At 47.6% G+C, this 19,598-nt stretch overlaps 8 protein-coding genes across 8 annotated transcripts; 5 read left to right on the forward strand and 3 right to left on the reverse strand.

The window, feature by feature from the left end:
• Window positions 1-8: 8 nt before the first annotated feature.
• ASPWEDRAFT_26168 (putative lipoate--protein ligase) lies at window positions 9-1,476 on the forward strand (the record flags this gene model as incomplete). Its single annotated transcript, XM_040832816.1, has 3 exons — window positions 9-1,010; window positions 1,066-1,173; window positions 1,234-1,476. 3 exons carry the CDS (start codon window positions 9-11, stop codon window positions 1,474-1,476), a joined length of 1,353 nt encoding a protein of 450 aa, XP_040690387.1.
• A 357-nt stretch (window positions 1,477-1,833) lies between these two features.
• On the reverse strand, window positions 1,834-5,836 carry ASPWEDRAFT_181691 (uncharacterized protein). Its single transcript, XM_040831882.1, has 6 exons — window positions 5,414-5,836; window positions 3,954-5,350; window positions 3,434-3,898; window positions 3,223-3,375; window positions 2,629-3,165; window positions 1,834-2,566 (listed from the first exon to the last, which is right to left on the reverse strand). Exons 1-6 carry the CDS (start codon window positions 5,508-5,510, stop codon window positions 1,904-1,906), a joined length of 3,312 nt encoding a protein of 1,103 aa, XP_040690388.1. The 5' UTR covers window positions 5,511-5,836; the 3' UTR covers window positions 1,834-1,903.
• A 710-nt stretch (window positions 5,837-6,546) lies between these two features.
• On the forward strand, window positions 6,547-8,645 carry ASPWEDRAFT_50160 (glycoside hydrolase family 154 protein; the record flags this gene model as incomplete). The annotated part of the gene is made up of 3 exons (XM_040837390.1): window positions 6,547-7,028; window positions 7,107-7,405; window positions 7,483-8,645. 3 exons carry the CDS (start codon window positions 6,547-6,549, stop codon window positions 8,643-8,645), a joined length of 1,944 nt encoding a protein of 647 aa, XP_040690389.1.
• Window positions 8,646-9,679: 1,034 nt separating this feature from the next.
• ASPWEDRAFT_107588 (sugar porter family MFS transporter) lies at window positions 9,680-11,568 on the forward strand (the record flags this gene model as incomplete). Its single annotated transcript, XM_040827899.1, has 6 exons — window positions 9,680-9,775; window positions 9,831-9,907; window positions 9,961-10,185; window positions 10,249-11,232; window positions 11,300-11,373; window positions 11,429-11,568. 6 exons carry the CDS (start codon window positions 9,680-9,682, stop codon window positions 11,566-11,568), a joined length of 1,596 nt encoding a protein of 531 aa, XP_040690390.1.
• An 85-nt stretch (window positions 11,569-11,653) lies between these two features.
• On the reverse strand, window positions 11,654-14,798 carry ASPWEDRAFT_152429 (uncharacterized protein). The gene is made up of 3 exons (XM_040829627.1): window positions 14,587-14,798; window positions 13,683-14,519; window positions 11,654-13,621 (listed from the first exon to the last, which is right to left on the reverse strand). The coding sequence occupies exons 1-3, from the start codon at window positions 14,710-14,712 to the stop codon at window positions 12,005-12,007; spliced, it is 2,580 nt and encodes an 859-aa protein (XP_040690391.1). The 5' UTR covers window positions 14,713-14,798; the 3' UTR covers window positions 11,654-12,004.
• A 420-nt stretch (window positions 14,799-15,218) lies between these two features.
• On the forward strand, window positions 15,219-16,120 carry ASPWEDRAFT_50163 (glycosyltransferase family protein; the record flags this gene model as incomplete). The annotated part of the gene is made up of 2 exons (XM_040837393.1): window positions 15,219-15,299; window positions 15,359-16,120. 2 exons carry the CDS (start codon window positions 15,219-15,221, stop codon window positions 16,118-16,120), a joined length of 843 nt encoding a protein of 280 aa, XP_040690392.1.
• A 224-nt stretch (window positions 16,121-16,344) lies between these two features.
• Window positions 16,345-18,077, forward strand: ASPWEDRAFT_418839 (SDR family NAD(P)-dependent oxidoreductase). The gene is made up of 11 exons (XM_040835673.1): window positions 16,345-16,537; window positions 16,602-16,681; window positions 16,759-16,903; window positions 17,016-17,102; window positions 17,153-17,215; window positions 17,277-17,384; window positions 17,442-17,493; window positions 17,545-17,633; window positions 17,719-17,781; window positions 17,835-17,913; window positions 17,979-18,077. Exons 2-11 carry the CDS (start codon window positions 16,632-16,634, stop codon window positions 17,999-18,001), a joined length of 759 nt encoding a protein of 252 aa, XP_040690393.1. The 5' UTR covers window positions 16,345-16,537; window positions 16,602-16,631; the 3' UTR covers window positions 18,002-18,077.
• A 75-nt stretch (window positions 18,078-18,152) lies between these two features.
• Window positions 18,153-19,512, reverse strand: ASPWEDRAFT_170229 (methionyl-tRNA formyltransferase; the record flags this gene model as incomplete). The annotated part of the gene is made up of 4 exons (XM_040830581.1): window positions 18,153-18,891; window positions 18,950-19,077; window positions 19,125-19,195; window positions 19,254-19,512. 4 exons carry the CDS (start codon window positions 19,510-19,512, stop codon window positions 18,153-18,155), a joined length of 1,197 nt encoding a protein of 398 aa, XP_040690394.1.
• Between the last annotated feature and the right edge of the window lie 86 nt (window positions 19,513-19,598).

Here is a 19,598-nt window from a genome sequence, read left to right on the forward strand (position 1 = left end):
CTCTCTCAATGCTTCTTCTACGACGAGGGCCATGTCTGCGGTCATCGTCTTTGACCACCAGGCAGTATGTTAGTGGTCTTTCGACCGTCTTTGCTCGGTGCAACTCCTCCTTCGCCACCAACGACTTTGCGCTGCTGGCCAGTCGCGAGTCCTCCCGGAACCAGATCTACCAATCCCTTTCGTCGGACCCCTACGTGAACCTATCCATTGAACATTTTTTGCTGGAAAATGCACCGTCAGACTCGAATATCCTGTTTCTCTACATCAACCGACCATGTGTTGTCATTGGGCGCAACCAGAACCCATGGCTTGAGACCAACCTGCGAGCCCTCTATAATGACCGTGTGAAGGACGGGGAACAGAGAAATGATGAGGAGGACGCAGTCTACGTCCGGCGTAGATCTGGAGGAGGCGCCGTCTTTCACGATGAGGGCAACCTGAACTACAGCGTCATTTCTCCACGCACGACGTTTACACGCAATAAACACGCGGAGATGGTCGTACGGGCATTACACCGAACTGGAGCTACAAACACGAGCGTCAATGATCGCCACGATATTGTCATCTCGAATGAGGGGCCTATCGACCCATCTGAGCCGCAGACGCGGAAGATTTCTGGTTCGGCGTTCAAGTTGACAAGATTTCGAGCTCTTCACCATGGGACCTGCTTATTGGATTCTCCCAACATCAATGATCTCGGTGCGTTCCTACGGTCGCCTGCACGGGGATACATTCAGGCGAAGGGTGTCGAGAGTGTTCGATCACCGGTTGCAAATGTCTCGTCCGTTTTTGCAGATGCCTTAGCGCCTTTCTCTATCCAGGCGGTGATAGCCAATATCATGGAGGAGTTTGCACAATTATATAAAGTTAACCCGGATGCTGTTCGCCGGGGACAACGGGCCCATGCAAATGATCCCGAACTATTTGCCGGAGATGACTGGGTTGCAGGGACTGTTGGGGATTTTCAAACAAGTGAGCCTGAAATCAGGAAAGGACTTGATGAGCTGAGGGTAAGTTCAACTTGAACGACCAAATTAAAAGGGCACTTATTAAAACTGCGACTAGTCATTGGAATGGAAATACACGCAAACACCGCAGTTCACCTTTTCTACGTTTCCCATTGAGGAGGATCCTCGCGAGAGAGAGCCGCTGCCGTCGTCTCTGCCACCCTCGGTCAGTAATATCTTACAGCCCTCTTCTTCCTGTTTTAAATCTCTAATGATCCTTCTACAGACACGTGTATTCCTCCGCCTCAAACACGGTGCAATTATCGAAAGCCAAGTTTCGATTTCGTCGGACCCGTCCGTAGCATCCGAACAAGCAATCCAAGTGCATCAAGCCTTGAATGGGAGAAAGCTACACGAGATCCAAATACCACAGTGGAATAAAATCCTGAGGAACTTGGGCGCAGAGGCCGATGCCAACATTGTACAAGAACTCTCACGCTTTATCGGCAGCAAGTTGGGCTGTGATTAGCATCATGACCTCTGATGAATTACTCTTCTGTATAATAAGACCAGTTGGATAGACTTTGAACATTAATGTGGGGATTGGAATCCCAATCTAGACACCATCTCTTTCAATCATATGATATGAATCTATGATCGTATTGCATACTGCACAAAAGCACACCTCTTCTCAAATCCCTTGCATGTACAGTATTGTATTCCTTTGTCATAATAAACATAATACAGGAAATTCGAAGAATGCAACATTGGAGAAAGCTAAACCAAACATGCGCTGTGCCGCGTGATGGCTAAACAAGATAAACAAGTAATCAACAGATTTCCCCCAAATATTAACAAGATTGAAGCTATTTCCACAAGGGAGTCAATCTCTCGGTTCGCTGAATCCCAAACAGCTTAAGCGGCAGATATTCTCATTCTGGATCGAATTGATGTCTTTAAGAGGCCATATCTGATCGAGGTTTGTCAGAGTATATTAGGCCCATGGTCAGATTATCATCTATGATATAACCCCACAGTCCGAGTAACTCTTTTTTCGGCATGTCGTTGAATGAGATTCGCCCACTGCCGAGGCCGATCAAATGTGATTTGTGTTTCGAGTAAAGATCGATGTAATGATGTTCCAAGTAGCCTCTGCCATCCGGTATATCCAGGTCGCTACCAGCTAATTGGTGGAAAGTTGTACGAGAATCTTCACCGGTCAAACCCGGGAAGCCAAAGGATACTTCCAGCAGACCACGCTCACCTTGGGTAAGGTTCAGGTTGGAAAGCTTCTTATAATCTTCCAGTGACACTTCCCGACCGGCGTCTCCATCCGTTAAACCAATAGTGCGGGTAGCACCGGATCTGTAGGTGAATACTAGACCTGTGATGTATTTGACGGTGTAGATGAAACTTCGACGTGCGGAGACGCTGACAACCGGATCAGGTTGGCCATTTTGGTCAGCCTCTTGCCATAAGACTCTCTCCGGGGCCCTTAGTTGAGGCTTTTCACAAGATATAGTTGGGTCCCAGAGCGAAATGTGTTCCAGGTCTGTGGTTGAGGACAGTACAACTCGAGGGTGATCATGTTTAGTATTGAACACCCAAGCAAGCCCAGACTATATAATTTGAATCCAGTAGTTAGCCATGACCATTTGCATGTACATAGTATTGGCCTTACCAGTTCTTCAAGTCTGTTTGACCGGGCTTTCATTTGGATGTATCCCTCACTGGGGGTGGATTCCATTGTTTGGGCTGTCTTTGACTGCATGTGAGATGTCAAAATCGACACACTCACAACCCTAATAGTATCACTGATGGAAATGTATCTTGGATGCGTGACTAATTTTATGGATAATTCGATGACCTTCTCGCCCGGTTGGAGGCACATCGAATCAACTTCTTTGAACCATTGGCCTACAATTTCAGAGGGCCGCGAGTCAAAATACTCCAGCCATAGTCCTGATATTTCTTTTGGTTCTCGAGGATGGGTCAGTATTCCAGACGAGAAGCGAATACACTTGACATTATCCAGAGAAGCGTGTGTATAGCCCACGCAATGCCTATGTCCCCTGTCCCCTAAGGAAGTGATATCATCTGAGAGACATATTTCAGCGGCAGATTTAAGAGCATTTTTAATGATTTTTCGATCACCAGTCTGTGCTTTTGATAGACGACTGCACTGCAACCCAAGGGTTTGGAAGCCATTCCTCCTGACCTAGAAAAAGTGAAATGTGAGAAGCTAGAACATCAAACGTGGAGTTCCTTTACTCACATCTATAATTGACGTGAGTCCCGTTATAACCTGCCCTTCTGGGGCTAGCAGTGTGTGTTTGGTGAACAACTGGTCCAAAGATGGCGAGCCTTCAGGAACCGATGGAGGCCCACTGGGCTTAAGTTTGATATGTCTTCTAAAATTGGTATAGAACTTAGTCCATGAGGTTAGTTTTCCTGGCCATGTATGAAGGGGAATAAAGCTGACAGACCTCAATAGACCAAATGCCTGTCCAAAAAGAAGCTTTCTCATGATCGGGTTGTTCACATGTAACTCGCGAGATTCTTTCGCCTCCGGGCCCGTCAATAAGGAAAGAAATCTCAATGTCACTTCGTTTTCCAAATAGTAGACACGGTTCATTTAGATCATATTCAAACATTAGGCCGGTGAATACAGGCTGGCTGTCGCCCAGATGTGCAACTATTCGCGTGAGCTTGTCCAAATTATAAACCCCAGTCGACCCAAAATCAATATTCAGGATTACATTATATTTTTGACGGCTAGGAAAGACAGGTTGGGGGACAAGCAGGACCGTTTTTGCGGGCTGGCATGGCATCCATAGTGGTTGCAGAATGAGACCTTTCATATCAAGGCTTTCTGGGGCTGATGTATGAGCATCGGGTATGTCGAAGAAGCTCTGGGTCTCAACCATCGCAAGCGCAATCATCTTGAAAGCCTTGGAGAAGGAATTTTTTAGCGAACGTCACATAAGTATCAGAAAGACGACTCACATCAAAACCAGCAGCCAAGTCGATAAAATATTGATCATTTTCCACAGGCAAATATCCGAATGCGATGTCTCGGTCTATACTTCCATCTCTCCCTACCCATGCAGAAGGATATCTGCGAGAGCCAACCTCCACGATTAGTCGCATACCGACAATTCCGGTTTCGCAAGTTGCCAATTCAAATCCAGCGAAGCTCTCCTTTGGCAAAAGTTGTAACTGATGCTCAGTAGACGTTACCACACGACCTAGAGAGTGAGATACAAGCATTGCAGAATTGTCACCATCCTGGGTGAGCAAGCGAAGACCCGAGATGTACAATCTCGAGTTGAAAATGCAGGTAGAAATACCAACTGAGCGGATTTTTTGAGGCATTGACCGAAGCAGAAGACGCCTAGTGTATAGTTCACGACTGCCGGTATACACGTGTTTATCGTATTGATCCATAATTTCTGTTCTGATAAGCTTACCGGGTCGAGTCTTTCCAGTCCCTGTAAACTGCCTAGCATCATCCCAAGACATTGACACACCCTGTAGGCAAATGTCTTGTACATACAGCTCATAGGCCTCGGTATTCTTGCCAATTCTTTGCCATACTCTTCTTCGATTTGATACACGTCCGCATCCCCGGTGGACACCTAGTTCATGTCTGAGGAGGAAATAAAGCTCACGCCAGTCCTCGCATTTGCGAATGTTTTCAGGCAGGGCGAACCCCATCTCGAGCTCAGGTAGGAACCGACTTTTCCAAAAGAATTGTGGCAAGTTTTTTGTCAGGGATCTGTCAGCAATCGCTCGGGATGCTAAGCGCAGGTGGCAGACATCAACAGACGGAAGCGAAGATAGCAACAAGTGAGCAATCTCAATAGGTAGCTTGGAAAAGATATCTAAGGAAATTTCCGGTGTGAAGAAGGCGTTTCTTTTTTCAAGGCGCCTCAGTGTTTTTAGCCCTACTTTTGAGCAACAAGAGAGGATCTCTTCCACGCTTTCGAATTTCAAGGGTGCGTGCATGAAATAAGTACATCCCATTCGCATCATTTCATGCCAAGGGTCAGTAAATTCGCGCAGAGAATCTGCTTTATCGTCATATACATTTCCTGATCGAAGGAGACTAATGCTTGAGCAATACCGTACGTTAGATAATGCTGTCGCCAGAGACTTAACGTGCGAGGGATTACTAGATATCCTTTCCCGCAAGACACCCCAGCAGACTTCATGGAATGCGAAGGTATAAGCCTCGTCCTCAGCATCATAGCTTATTCTAAATGAATCCAGTAAAACATCAGGGGATAGATATGATTGTGATGGATCCTGTGGTCCAAAGAACTTGATTATTCCAGGTTGAACTGGGTTCAGGTATCCAATCCCGGTAAGGATTGAGGTATTTTGTGAATCAAAATATCTTACTGCATAGATAATAATGTGAGAAAAGAACACGACCAAGCAAGCTCACACGACTCTATACGAACCGGTTCGTGCTTCTTCATCCCAATCCATCCCCTCAGTGGGTTCACGTAAGGCGCAACGAATGGGAATTCCACATATTGAGCAAAATTTCCTATCCATTTGGTCTCAGGTATAGTATCCCCATAGAAAGATACTCCGGGTATCGTGATACTCTTTCCCGGAGGCGTCTTAATTGACTAACCCCAAGGGACTCGAATCAAGGAATTTGTAAGACAATTGGCCCTCGGCATGGAATGCTTCCGGCAGTTGAACGGCCTCAGATACGAGCAAAGATCGGCACTTGGATCCGCCAGGATTGTTGGATGTAGGAATGTGCTTGATAAGGTCGTCCATGCTGTCATGGTTCTCCAACTGGCGGTCAGGTGACTGCGTGTGATATGTTATCATGTGACCGGTCTCTTCTGACTGCTTTCGGACTGATCGAGACACAACCAAAACACTACTGAAAAAAAAAAAAAAAAAAAAAAAAAAAAACAAACAAACACGAGCTTCCCATAAGAGTTTCCATGCATCTCATTCCCAGCTCGTTCTCCAAGCTCGAGGTAGCTTGTAGAGACGCCTTATTGGTGGATAATGGGAATTCCACGCATCAGAGCGATTGAACTCTCCTGATATCCTCACCAAGAATGTGACCAAGATCAGCCGTCTTCTGGCTTCTATTGGCAGCATCAGCTTCTTTCCCTGCTGACTGTGGGCTTTACTCTCTGCTTACTGCTTTCCCCGCATCTCCTTTCCGTTCTTAATATCCGGTTAAATGGACGGCTTTAATAGAACCCTTTCTATCCAGCCAATGGCATCACCATCCTCCCTTTAATGGATTCATTTTAGATTCGTGGTATCAGTCTCCTAAACAGGATTGCTCATATCCTTCCCCTCTATGTCCCGGATAAAGAGGACGGTCGGTCAGGCAGCCGAAGAAAAGTTGTCTCGACTACCTGGTCTTCGGACTTCCTGGCGATCTACTCCCTCTTTCTGAAAGATTATGGAAGACAAGAGCGGGGGAGGGGGTTATTATTTCTATTCATGACAGACAGAACTTTCTGTCAAAATGATCAGGCCAATTCTACTCAGTTTTCCATCCTTCCAACAGCAGTCGAATCGTTAATGAGCTCATCCAGCGGAGTTGATATTTAAGATGTCTGTGCAAGCAAATGGAAAGACTCCTACCCAAGCATTCAGCCAATGCCCATTTCGCACGCGTAGTGACTTTCAAGATGCTTGCCAGGCGCTTCTCGATCCGCTGGTCTCACGCTTGACTCCGGGATGCACCCGTGTGAAAATTGGATCCTCAACAACTCGATTCGACGAATCTGGCGCTCAAATTGAAGGTTTTGCACGGCCTCTTTGGGCCTTGGCTTCGTTGGTCGGAGGCCGTCATCAATATGCTGAGGCGGTACGTTGGAGGGAAGGGCTCATCAATGGAACTAATCCCGAAAGCCCGGAATTCTGGGGGGAGCTTGAAGATATTGATCAGCGCATGGTTGAAATGTGCCCTATAGGGTTTACTCTAGCTGTTGCACCGCATTTCTTCTGGGATCCCTTGACGGATAAACAAAAGGAGAACGTTGCGAATTGGCTGGCTAGCATTAACGCACGAGAGATGCCAAATACCAATTGGTAAGTAGTTTTTTTCTTTTGGCTTCTTTCCACCTGAAGGACTGTAACAAGTATTCTTACAACGAATATCTTATACAGGCTATGGTTCCGGGTGTTTGCAAATCTCGGTCTTAGGACGAACGGGGCGCCCTATTCTCTGTCACGCATTGAGACCGATATGGATCATCTGGATACTTTCCATCTTGGCGGTGGCTGGAGCAATGATGGGCCAAAAAGTCACCATCAAATGGATTACTACTCAGGTTCTTTTGCTATCCAGTTCCTGCAACTTCTCTACTCGAAGTTGGCAGTAGATTTCGACCCAGAGAGGGCAGGTAGATACCGAAACCGTGCAAGGGATTTCGCGAAGGACTTTGTGCATTATTTCGACCCGGATGGTTAGTGAAAATATGTTTCCATTAGTGATAAAACACATTTACCCAGGATACTAATTTCCATGCCATTGTACTCACAGGAAGCGCCATTCCTTTTGGGAGATCCATGACATATCGATTCGCAATGGTCGGCTTCTGGGGAGCTCTGGCTTTCGCTGATGTTGAGCTTGCCGCACCTCTTACTTGGGGTGTCATCAAAGGTCTTTTATTGCGACACTTTCGCTGGTGGGCTACCCAGGAAGATATCTTCAATAGCGATGGAACCCTTAACCTCGGATATTCTTATGCCAACATGTATCTCACGGAAAACTATAACTCCCCGGGCTCCCCATACTGGTGTTGCTTGTCTTTCATTCCGCTATTGCTGCCTGAATCGCACCCATTCTGGGCGACTAAGGAGGAGCCCTATCCTTCCTCTAGTCTTCCAGAAATAGCAGCCTTACGATACCCCAAGCACATCGCCATTCGTCGCGGAGGGCATTCATTTCTGTTGTCTTCCGGGCAGGCCTGTCACTATCCACTCAAGGCCACTCACGCCAAGTACGGCAAGTTCGCATATAGTTCCTCCTTTGGATACTCTGTGCCAACTGGGTCCTATCAGCTGGAGCAACATGCACCAGACAGTATGCTTGCTCTCTCAGATGATGAAGGGGAAATCTGGAAAACACGCAGACTTGCTATTGACGCTCGCTTTGAATGGCAGAACAATGTGCCTATCTTGGTCTCTAGCTGGAAACCATGGCCTGATGTCGAGATTGAGACCTTCCTTATCCCAACAGTAGAAGGATGGGGAAATTGGCATCTTCGTGCCCATCATGTGCGTACGGGGCGGGAACTGTTGACTTCTGAAGGTGCATTTGCCATTTACGGATGTCGGCATGACAACGGTCGAATTCTGGGGCCTTTGACAAGCAGCTCTTCAGAGGGAACGATGCAGGAGCCTCGCCGTGCACTCACCGTTTCCTCTGCGGGTGCTGTAGGCATTGTTGAACTTCAGCCAGCCGTTTATCGGGAAGGAAAAACAGTACTGGCTGATCCTAATTCAAATCTCATGCACGGCCGTACTCTATTACCATCTTTGGGGGCACGTCTGGGAGCCGGGACCCAGTGCTGGTTTGCAACGGCAGTCTTTGCTTTGCCTGCCGGCGATGGCAATAGTTGGCAGGAAAGGTGGCCAAGGGATTGGGAACAAAAGCCACCCATTCCAGAGTGGCTGTGGAAAAGAATAGAAGCCGATAATTAGGGCTTGATTGGATGGACTCGTGTAGTTCTAGCTGAATTTATGGAAGACCATTGTTTTAGAGATTGACTGAGATCCCAGTGGCACCAGGTTGAATAACACCTCTTCCTGATCATCAGATACTACCTAGACATGGGTGTGTTTTGCTTTGACAGGTAATCTATATCCCATAACGTGACTCGTATTCTCCGCGCGCAGATCCTCCAGTCGATGATGTGTTGCTTCCCCGCAAATGTCACCTCTCTTCCCTGTCCAACTGCCCTGGACGAATGACCTTCATGATCCCGCCATCTTTCTCTCTCTTGGCTGTCTTTCTATCCCGTCTGCATCAATCCAGATACTAGCCAGGCTCTAAATGGCCAGGTGAGCACTGATCGGTCTGCTTCTATTCGTTACTTTGCAATGTATCCCAACATTCATGGCCCATGGCGCTGGCCTTCTGGTCTTAGCCCAGAGGCAAAGTAAGGTCGTTATCCCACCACCCAACTTCCCTAAAGAATTACCATGGAACTAATCCTATCTTTCTCCCGACAGGCTGAAAACTCCTCGACAAGACAATTCCACCCCCACTCTACCTTCTCTCCAGCAGAGCCATGGCTTCCGCAAACACATCCAGGCCACGAGCTCAAAGCGGCCTCGGCAACACAAGCTGAAAACTAGTCGTCCCGTTGCTCAATGGGATTCGTGGATTCTTTTGACTGTTTTCTCGCTCTATTTTCTCCGTGGTTGGCAAAGTCTGTCTCTCTAATCCGCCAGAACTGCTGATTCAGAGATCGATATTCCAGTCGTCGAGCATATCGTCTCTTCTTGTTTAATAGGCACCTACGGCCTGGGATACAAATATAATATCCCGCCTGTCTTCTGCCTTGGTACCGCTGGGAACTACGGTAGACAGGCTCTGTCAGATAGTCCTTCTTGTTTTCTTTTTTCTCTCTCAAATCTAGGCTGGGCTCAGTTAAGAGAATCTTGTCAATTACAACACTATCTGCTTTGTTAGTTACAGACAACATATATTTGGTGGAGATCACTTTGTAAGTATGCCGGGACTTCTCAGTTTAATCGTTCGCAATGATGCGATGCGATCCGATCCGAAAGAGATCTATGGTTGGAGAGTCTACATGCTCGCATGCTCGGTCAGTCCCTTCCCCAGGAAAATAGATCGAGACAAAATCTCATGCTCAGTTGCAGGCATGTTTTGGTGGTATGCTCTTCGGTATGGAAACTGGGATTATCGGGGGAGTCCTCACCATGGATCCCTTTAAAGAGTAAGCTTCTGCCTTAGTTGTTTTACATCAAGCAGCTCCTGACATATCCCCAGCAAGTACGGCTTGCAAGGCCTCAGCGACGTAGCAGAGGCAAACCTGTCTGCCAATATTGTATCCACACTGCAAGCAGGGTGTTTCTTTGGTGCTCTCATTGCCTCTCCAGTGGCCGAGAAATGGGGAAGGAAATTCTGTCTAATACTGGCATCTATCCTCGCCATCATTGGTGTCGTCATGCAGGTTGCAGCCAGCGGTCATTTGGAGGCTATGTACGTTGGAAGGTAAGGGAGCCTTGAGAGCATCCTTTTTCATGTCACCGGCTAGATCTGACCTACTTTTCCTAGGCTGATTAACGGGTTTGGGGTCGGTTTTGCCTCAATGGTCAACCCACTATACGTTTCGGAGAATGCCCCCAGAGCTATTCGCGGCATGTTGACGGGGTTATATCAACTTTTTATCACCACAGGAATCATGCTTGCTTTTTGGATCAATTATGGTTCATTGCTTCATATTAAGGGCGCTGCCATGTACCTGGTTCCCTTGGTAATGCAGGCTCTACCGGCACTTCTTCTGTTATTGGGCATGCTATTATGCAATGAGTCCCCTCGTTGGCTGGCGAAGCAAGACCGCTGGGAAGATGCCAGGGCCACTCTGTCTAGAGTACGAAGTCTACCTTCTACTCACCCCTATGTCGAGAACGAGTTCCAGGATATCGTCAACCAGCTTGAACTAGAGCGTCAGATTGTCGGTGGCTCCGGTTTCTGGGATCTGATGAAGGAGATGTGGGTGATTCCTGGAAACAGGAAGCGAGCGATGATTAGTGTCTTCCTGATGGTCTGCCAGCAGATGACGGGAACCAACGCAATCAACTACTACGCTCCTCAAATTTTCAAGAACCTAGGCGTCACCGGCAATGCAACCAACCTATTTGCCACAGGTGTCTACGGTATCGTCAAGATGGTCGGCTGTGGCATATTTTTGGTCTTCGTTGCCGACTCCCTCGGACGACGACGATCCCTCCTCTGGACCTCCGTTGCCCAGGGTCTTGCCATGCTCTATATCGGTCTCTATGTCCGTATAGCCCCTCCCGTGGAAGGCCAGCCCGTCATTCCTGCTGGATACGTCGCCCTCGTTTGTATTTTCCTCTTCGCTGCCTTCTTCCAATTCGGCTGGGGTCCCGTGTGCTGGATCTATGTCGCCGAGATCCCTACGGCTCGTCTAAGGTCTCTCAATGTCTCGTTCGCAGCGGCTACACAATGGCTTTTCAACTTTGTAGTGGCTAGAGCAGTCCCAAATATGCTGGCCACGGTTGGTGCGAATGGATATGGGTAAGTTTGTCTTTTCTTGATATCCCTTCAGTCCTCAAGCATAACCAGATGCTAACTCTATATGTAGAACTTATATAATATTTTCCTGTTTCTGCTTTTCCATGGGAGTGTTTGTGTGGTTTTTCATCCCAGAAACAAAAGGTAATGAACCAAGCTACCCCTTCTAGTAGGGTCCATTTTACTGACCGATTAACAGGCCTCTCTCTTGAGAAAATGGACGAGCTTTTTGGTATTACTGCACCTGTCAATGGCAAATCAACCGACACAAAGAGGGTCTCGACTGAAGATGATATCAAGAGCAATGCTGCTACAGAGACTAGGGTAGAGAGTGTGTAACACAATGAAGCTGCTATCGCTGGTGGGTTTGGTGCATGATACTGCTAAAGTATACATTTAGTAAATGCAGGACTTATTCTGGTATAAAATGATAAACTGATAATGCTAGTATGTCATAAAATTCGTATGTTCTAGTTTCGTTATGTACAATGCTTCCCGAGAAAATAAGAGATGATATCAAAAACAGGGAGAGACGGTATAATGCATGCAGAAGAATCCAACCTCGCTCTTTCACACCTATTATCCCAAACAACACACAAAATGCAATCGAATATCTCAATCTGAAAGAATGAAAAATGACAATGTCCAACAAGTAAAATGCCCCTTGCTCCATAATGGTGCAAAACAAAAGAAACAGTAACAAAGACAGGCAGAAGACCCAACAGAGTTGAGAAAAAGACAATCGTATAAACGAATAGAAAGCAAATCCAGAAGGTTAATCGAGCCCCCTGACTGGGTATTTGCGGAATCCATCCCCTTGCTGTCGCCTCTGGGTTTGGCTCCGAGTTACTCGTCGGTGAGGCTTGTTATCATCTAGACTCAGCCCACCAATACCCGGTCCAAGCTCAGATCGTTTCGGGGAGAAAAAGTTCTCATTGACATTCCGCCCATATCTGATATTCCGAATGGTATTATTCGTAGCAGTGGTGGCTGTCGTGACAGTGGTTTCTGTGTCAGAGTCACGATCTAACGGGTCGGACACATCAGACTCATTGTCCTTGAGACTGTTTAGACTGAAACTATGATTCCCGCTAAATCCCTGGTTGTAGGGTAATCCTACTTGGTATGGCGACCCAGACGATTCAGGCGAGAAACCAGATCCAGCAGCAGTCGAAGAGAAGGAAAGAGGGGGCACAGATGGCTGAGAATGGAAAGACTGGTTCTCCAAAAGGTTACCAGGTCTCGCCATGGGTGAGTCCGTGAAAACATCTTGACCCGAAGAGTGTGCCTGATTCGACTGGGTATGGTTTGGCTGTTGGGACCGAGAATTCTCGCCATTGGCTGGAGCAGCTCGCAAAATGGCAAGAAGACCAAGTCCTTCCTGGGCAGCCATGAAAATTAGAAGCAGTTTCCCGTACCTGTCAAAATATTCTCTCTCGAAGGAGACACGAGGAAGGTTGCCCCCCAAATGAACAGCCGCCACGAGTTCAGCAAAGTAGACAAGAATCTCCATCCCGTTCCACTGCACAATAGGCCGTTTCAATACCTCTAGAAGAGCAAATCCGGCAATGAGACTTGCGCTTCCCAATGAGGCCACTTCGATATAATTTCCAGGTACCGAGAGGAGTCCATATTGAGAGAGAGTCCAAGCAAGAATAGATGCTAGAAGTAATCCCAATCGGAGATACTGGGAAAGAAGAAGATTTCTCATGTCTGTCCGGTGTTGAGAGTCCACTTGTGGCACTTTCTGCTTCCAGTCTTCTTTTCCCTCATCCTCTGCTGATTTTATGGTGAAAGCCCGATCAAACAAGCTTTCCAGTCCGGTTGACGCGACATGATCGGTCATAGGAAAGAATTTCGGGGGCGCAAATACATCAGGACGCCCAGGGTTGCGCTGCCATGCGCTTGGAGACTGGGCCGGGGCACGGTGGAATGGATTACGCTCGACAACCTGCTCAATGGGCTTCTGAGAAGGCTGGGTGCGAAGATTCCATGATGGAGGTTTTGGTGCAGCAGGGAGTGAGCCGTAAAAAGGCATGGGACCATCGAGAACAGATTTTTGGTCCCTTTGGTGGACACTAATGGTTGGTCGAATTTCGCGCTGTAACGAAGGCGTCCAATCCATATCATCCACTTCTGGAGGAGGGGTAGGAGGAATTGCCGGCTCCCTTTCAAGAGCGGCCCGGGGAGTAGCGAGTTTCTCAAGTGGAAAAGGCTGGACGCTTTGATGAAGGTCTTCATTAATTACCGCAAAAGGCTCCTTTTTGGCAGTTGACTGTGCTTGCGATGCTTCCGGCTTCCGGCGCGGCGTCACTGCTGGAGTGTCGAATTCTGACCATGACACCAAGGGACGAGTATCATACTGGATAACACGCCGAGAGATGGCAATAGACTAGAATTTGACGTTAGTGGCTTTGTCTCAAAAATGAAGACAGACCTTGGGCATCACTTACCAGAACCGTGAAGACGATCATAAACAAATGCAATCCTGGTAGCATACTCGATTCGAGACCACTTGAAGAAGGATCCTTAAGCACGCCCCAAAACACGCATCGGACCACCATAACGATGAGTTGCACTTGATAATACTCTCCCAACCCAACAAAACGGCCGCCTCTTCCTTCGACCTTGAACCGCAACTTCGGGTTCCACCAGAGTGAAAGGATGCCTGCAACAAGCGCCAATCCAGCATGTGGTGTTAGGTCCATCAAGCAATTACTCGGCGCATATCGAAGCTGCAAAGTCTGTTGGGCGCATGATGCTAGGGATGGAACCGGTGAAGATCCGTCTGAGTCCCGCAGTGGTTCGCCAGTGTTCAAAGCACTTAGTATATCCCAGGCAAGCTGGCCCGCAGCACTTCCCCAGTAGCCGACGGCACCCGCAAAAACAAGCAAACTCCTCCAGTTCCGGTTTCGTGCCTGTCTGGATGCTCTTCCCGCCTTGCTCCTGTCCATCATGCGTCGAAGATGATCCGACTTTGCTTCATACCCTGCCTGACGAATACGGTCCCTCACCCGGGGTTCACATTTGGCGCATACTTGCGGGTACCGTTCTTCCATGTTCTGTCGAAAGCTGGGGTATTCTCGTTCGTAGGCACTGTATGTGGGGTCTTCGGGGGAAGGAAAGTACGAGGCCAAAGTACTCGTGAACAGATGCTGATTGCGGACACATTGGGCGCAGAAAAGGCTAGTCCCTGTAAAATCGGTCGACTCAAAGGGTGGGCTCGACGCTCCTGGGCCGTATACATCTGGGTTCGTTTCTGCAGCGGGAGGGTCGGTGATTTCCCCTTTCTACAACCAGTTGCAAATGTATGGTTATCTATGTATCCTCTAGATAAGCAAGACAGGGCACCCTTACCTCGTCCAGGTAGTTGACTGCTTCGCAATGCGTGCAGCGCCATTTGCGGACAGGTCCTCTGTCAGTTTGGGCAGAGCGACCCCCACAGTAGAAACAGCTCAGTCGCTTCTGAAAAATAGGTGCCATTTCATGTCAGAGGCGCAATATAATACAAAGCAACGTGTTTTTTGATGACTAGATCAACCCATGGGCTATTGCAATGGGGCTTCTGCTGATGATTCTGTATTTTGGTTGCTACCGGGAGTTAAGACGACAACAGAAAATAATCCCCGAGCTGCACGGACCACGTGCCATCCCCCAAAGAAAAGCGTCGCAGTTGCCAAATCACTCTTCAACACTCAAGGAGTTGCAGACCAGCTGGACTCAACGCTGACCAGAGCATCAGACAGTGTCTTATTTTTGTCTGTATGTGCAGTCTTCAGTTCAAGGAATGATCAGGTGCAAAGGACCCATTTCTACGCCAAATACCCACGTACAAACTGCTCCAAAAGGACACCACTGGGTCTTTCAAGCGATGAATGAATCAGACACTGAAACTACAAGACAGTGACTAACACAGTTTTATTCCCTACGTCTTTGAATATTCCCTGGTTTAGAGCCAGTGCTTCGTTGGCAACGATCAAGTCAACATCATGACTCTCTGTCAGGTGCTGATAATCATCAGCTTCTGGGTTCTTGTCCTTGCGCTTGCGACTGGTATACCTGCAATTCTCGTGAGCACAACCTTGATTGTCTACTCAGCCAAAGCAAGCTAATCTGATGATGCGGCCAGTTGCTCCTACGTGCTCTTTCGGTGTCGCAGAATACCGAAGTCCCCAAATGTCGCTCGAAACATACCCCCACCCATCTGCTTGTTGTCCTAGGCAGCGGCGGGCATACCGCTGAGATGTTCTCCATGCTACGGCGCATGCAGTTCGATTCGTCCGTATATACCTATCGTACCTATGTCGTCAGCTCAGGGGACAACTTCAGTGCTACAAAGGCTGTAGAGTTCGAAGCGAATTTCTTGAACGGTGGGGAATGGGGTAAACAGAAAAAGCAGATCCAAAGCCAGAATGATTCAGAACCCTACGCCATTATAACCGTCCCACGGGCACGTCGCGTTCACCAGTCCTATTTAACAGCGCCTCTGTCCACCCTTCAGTCATTTTGGGCCTGTCTTCTTGTGCTACGTGGGCTTCATCCCGATCAGAAATCACTTCCTCAACACATCCGTTCTTTGTATCCGGACGTGATTCTCACAAATGGCCCTGCGACCGCAGTCTGTATTATACTGGCTGCGAAACTTCTCCGTCTATGTCATTTCCTGATTGGCAACACCACGCCAAAAACAGGACAAGGGTCGACGCCCCTGGATTTCCAGCTGCGTACCATTTTTGTAGAATCCTGGGCCCGGGTCACAACTCTGAGTCTCTCGGGCAAAATCCTACTCCCTTTTGCCGACCGGTTCCTCGTTCAATGGCCCGCATTAGAAGGGAAGAGGGCTTGGAAAGGGATGAGGAAGACCGAATACGTCGGCGCGCTGGTAGATTAAAAGATGAATCGCAGGACGTTTCCAGCTAACTTGCTAGCTTTGTCGATAATATATTTCAAAGACTTGTAAAATATTGAACAATTAAAATACCGAAAGGTACTTTGCGAGATGATTCCGATATCTTGACAGTCAACACCAAGACTATTCGCTGTTTGGCTGGTTCCTGGGATGTGATCAACCCCTCACTCTATTCGCTGTACCTCTCATATGTACTCTGTAGATCAGCTTGACAATCACCTCCCACCTGATCGTATCATTGCACATGCAAATCGTTTCCTACCGAGATACCGGAATAATTCCGAGTGATGGACTGATTGACACTCTGTACATGCATGCATCGGCTCTCTTACCCCGCTTGACTGATTCGTAATTCTCTCAGTGCTTCGCCAGCATCTAACAGCTTTTTTTTTTTTGAATGTGAGTGATAATATTGCCCTTGATCAAAGACAATTGCTCTTCGGCTGATCGCAACATTCTAAAGGACGCTAAATATATACGCTCGTCAGTCATTATGTCATACTCTTTGCAAGGTCGAAATGCCCTTATCACGGCGGGTTCCCGGTAAGTCTGGCTTTCCTTGACGAAATTGGTCTTCATCTTGAATATCCGGTTTATTGGATACTAATATGGAACGATAGAGGACTGGGAGCTCTCGTAGCCCAGAAATTCGCATCTGAGGGTTGCAATGTCGCCATCAATTATGTCTCGAATAAAGAAGCAGCCGAGAAGGTCGCATCTGAAATCCAGGCCCAATATAATGTGAAGACAGCCATCATTCAGGGTGTATGTCCCTCTTCTTTTCGCTTTCTAGATATGTTTTGTGGCATTTATGACTTTGAATACCCAATGCCTTCAATACGTGTATCACGCTCATTCATGACTATGTATGATTTAGGACGCAGGTCTCCAAAGCGACTGTACCAACACAGTTAAGGCTGCAATCGAGCAATTGGGTGGCCTAGATATTCTAGTTTCGAACGCGGTAGGTCAGATGCCAGAATTCTAGCTGTCAGTTACTGACATCTAGGCAAGGGTTGGACCAGAATGACTCTATTCGCCGACTTGAATGCAACGAACGAAGAGGATTGGGACAAGGTGAGGAGGCCAACCACTCCCAGGCTCTTGTATGTAGTGGTTGTCTCACATTCGATAACAGTGTTGGTCCGTCAACGTCAAGAGCAACTTGCATCTTTTCAAAGAAGCCTTGCCGACGTTTAACGCAAACCCCGAAGGTGGTGTTTTCCTTCTTACTTCGTCCACAGCGGTAAGTGAAACGAATCAAAGGTAAATGGGTGACTCAAAAGCTCACTCTCTGCACCAGGCAGTTACACCGTCGGGGAGTAGCATGCCATATTCCGTGACAAAGGCTGCAGGTAAAGTCCCCGAGATTCAATAGCAAATATAGCCTTCTAATAGCAAAACAGGACTGCATCTCATGAAGTGTCTCGCGCAAACACAGGGCAACAAAGTTCGTGTCAATGCTGTCCTGCCAGGTCTCCTGCTCACTGAATGGGTAAGTCGTTACCTCAAGCGCGTCATATCAAGCTTGTCGTCCGGGTGAAAAAGCGAAGCTAGTAGCAAGGCTAATATCACAACAGGGCCAACGGTTTCCCGCCGAAAAAGTCCAGCTCTACAAGGATATGGCCGTTCTCAACAAAGTGGTAAGCTCTTTCCCTCAAGTCATCCATTTATATGCTGACCAAATGGCCATCAGCCCGAGGTGGAGGACACAGCTAATGCATATGTAATGCTGGCCAAAAACTCGTCCATGACAGGCCAGTCGATACAAATCGGTAAGCGCTTTCGGGAAAAAAAAATTAAAAAAAATCTGGTATACTACAGGACTGATTTTTCAAAGATTCCGGTTTTGCAATTAGGTAAACGTCGATTGATTGTGTTTTATCTGTGGCAGATGCTCTTGATTACTGCCGTGGTGCTCAGTACATTTAACACGATTTATATTGAAAACTGCTTGCGGCTGGTATCATTTTGTTAGTAAAAGTACATATATTACAGACTCCATTTGTTGCCGTCATTGAAGAGGGTTGTAGGAAGGGGTATAATCGCCAGCATTTGAGTGAAATACTCGATCGCCGATCATCCGTGCTTTGAGGGCCGCTCGAAGCCCATCTGTATTTTGTTCTCCTTCCACCTTCATCTGGTGTATGCGTATCAATTTCCCATCTTGCGTGAATACATAAAGCCCCTTTTCTTGTCGAGGTTCAAATGGACGAACGCCATTCACAAATGGCAAGCCAGGAACAAGAGAGAATGCATCACAGCCCGCGGGCGGAGTGACTTCCTCCATTTCTGTGATGATCACTCTCTTGTGTTGAAAGGTAGACCCGTTTGGAGATTCAGTGGACACAAGGGCCTTGGTCCACAGCGGGCCCAAGACACGGTTTCGCCTGTTTATCTCCGCCCAAGTCCAGTTTGCCCAGTTGATATGTCGGTCCTCTGGCGTAATCTTGGCTGCATGAACCAGGCCCTCCTGTCCTTCAGAGGCCCTCCAGCCTGCATCCTTGAGAGGTGGAACAAAAAGCCCATCCCTGATACCTTCGACAAGTATCTGTGCTCCCCTCGGCGCAACAGTATTTAAGAGTTCTGGGACTGTACACGAGTTGGGATTTGGTATTTCAAATCCAGGAGATGGTGTCTGCTTAAGGATGACACCATGATCAAAGTGCTTCAAATGTAGAGTCTGCAACGAGATGCCGGTCCTGGTTCTACCGGCTAGGAGGGTATGGTGTAGCGGTGCGGGACCACGGAAACTGAATAACATCTGTCAAAAAAGGTCTCACGCTTATCCAATTCAGCTTCTATACGTACTCTGGAAGCAACGAGGGGTGAACATTTAATCCTCCGTATTTGGCACCGTTGAGAATTCGAGGAGGTACGAACAGCCCAAAAGAAACGGCCACTATTAGATTGATAGGGCCTCCAGAAAGCATAGGTGGCTAGCACTGTCAGTAAAATATCAACTGGTCCGTGTATGATATATTACCGTCCAGCCCTTAAAAGTGTCGATCTCATGAATTGGAAGAGACAGCTTCGATGCGGCTGCTTTAATCGGAACTATTAAAGAACGACACATTAGATCACAACTTATATTAAACAGTAGTGATGGAATTACCCTCGCGGATTTTCTTCAGTCCTCTTCCAACCCTTTTTCCTGGTCTGCAAACGACATCAATGGAAGAGATTCGATCCGGTTGTTTTAAATGTTCCTCATGGAGAGCTCTCAAAGAAGCTATGCTGAACTCATCGGAGCCGCAGAACAATATCCGGAGTGGCTCGTGTGCCTTTGTCGACAGAAACCGTAGCTTCAAACTAGGACAAGTCTGCGCTCTTCTGTAAACACAGAATACTCCAATTCCTCCAGTGAAAAACATGGTTTTGGCTGTTGTGCTCTCGACATCCAGCCTCGTGGGACTCTCGAAGCTCTGGGGAGCTTTGTCGGCCGCCGATCTATCGATAA

Source organism: Aspergillus wentii (genome assembly GCF_001890725.1).
Source record: "Aspergillus wentii DTO 134E9 unplaced genomic scaffold ASPWEscaffold_3, whole genome shotgun sequence".
Taxonomy (NCBI): Eukaryota; Fungi; Ascomycota; class Eurotiomycetes; order Eurotiales; family Aspergillaceae; genus Aspergillus; species Aspergillus wentii.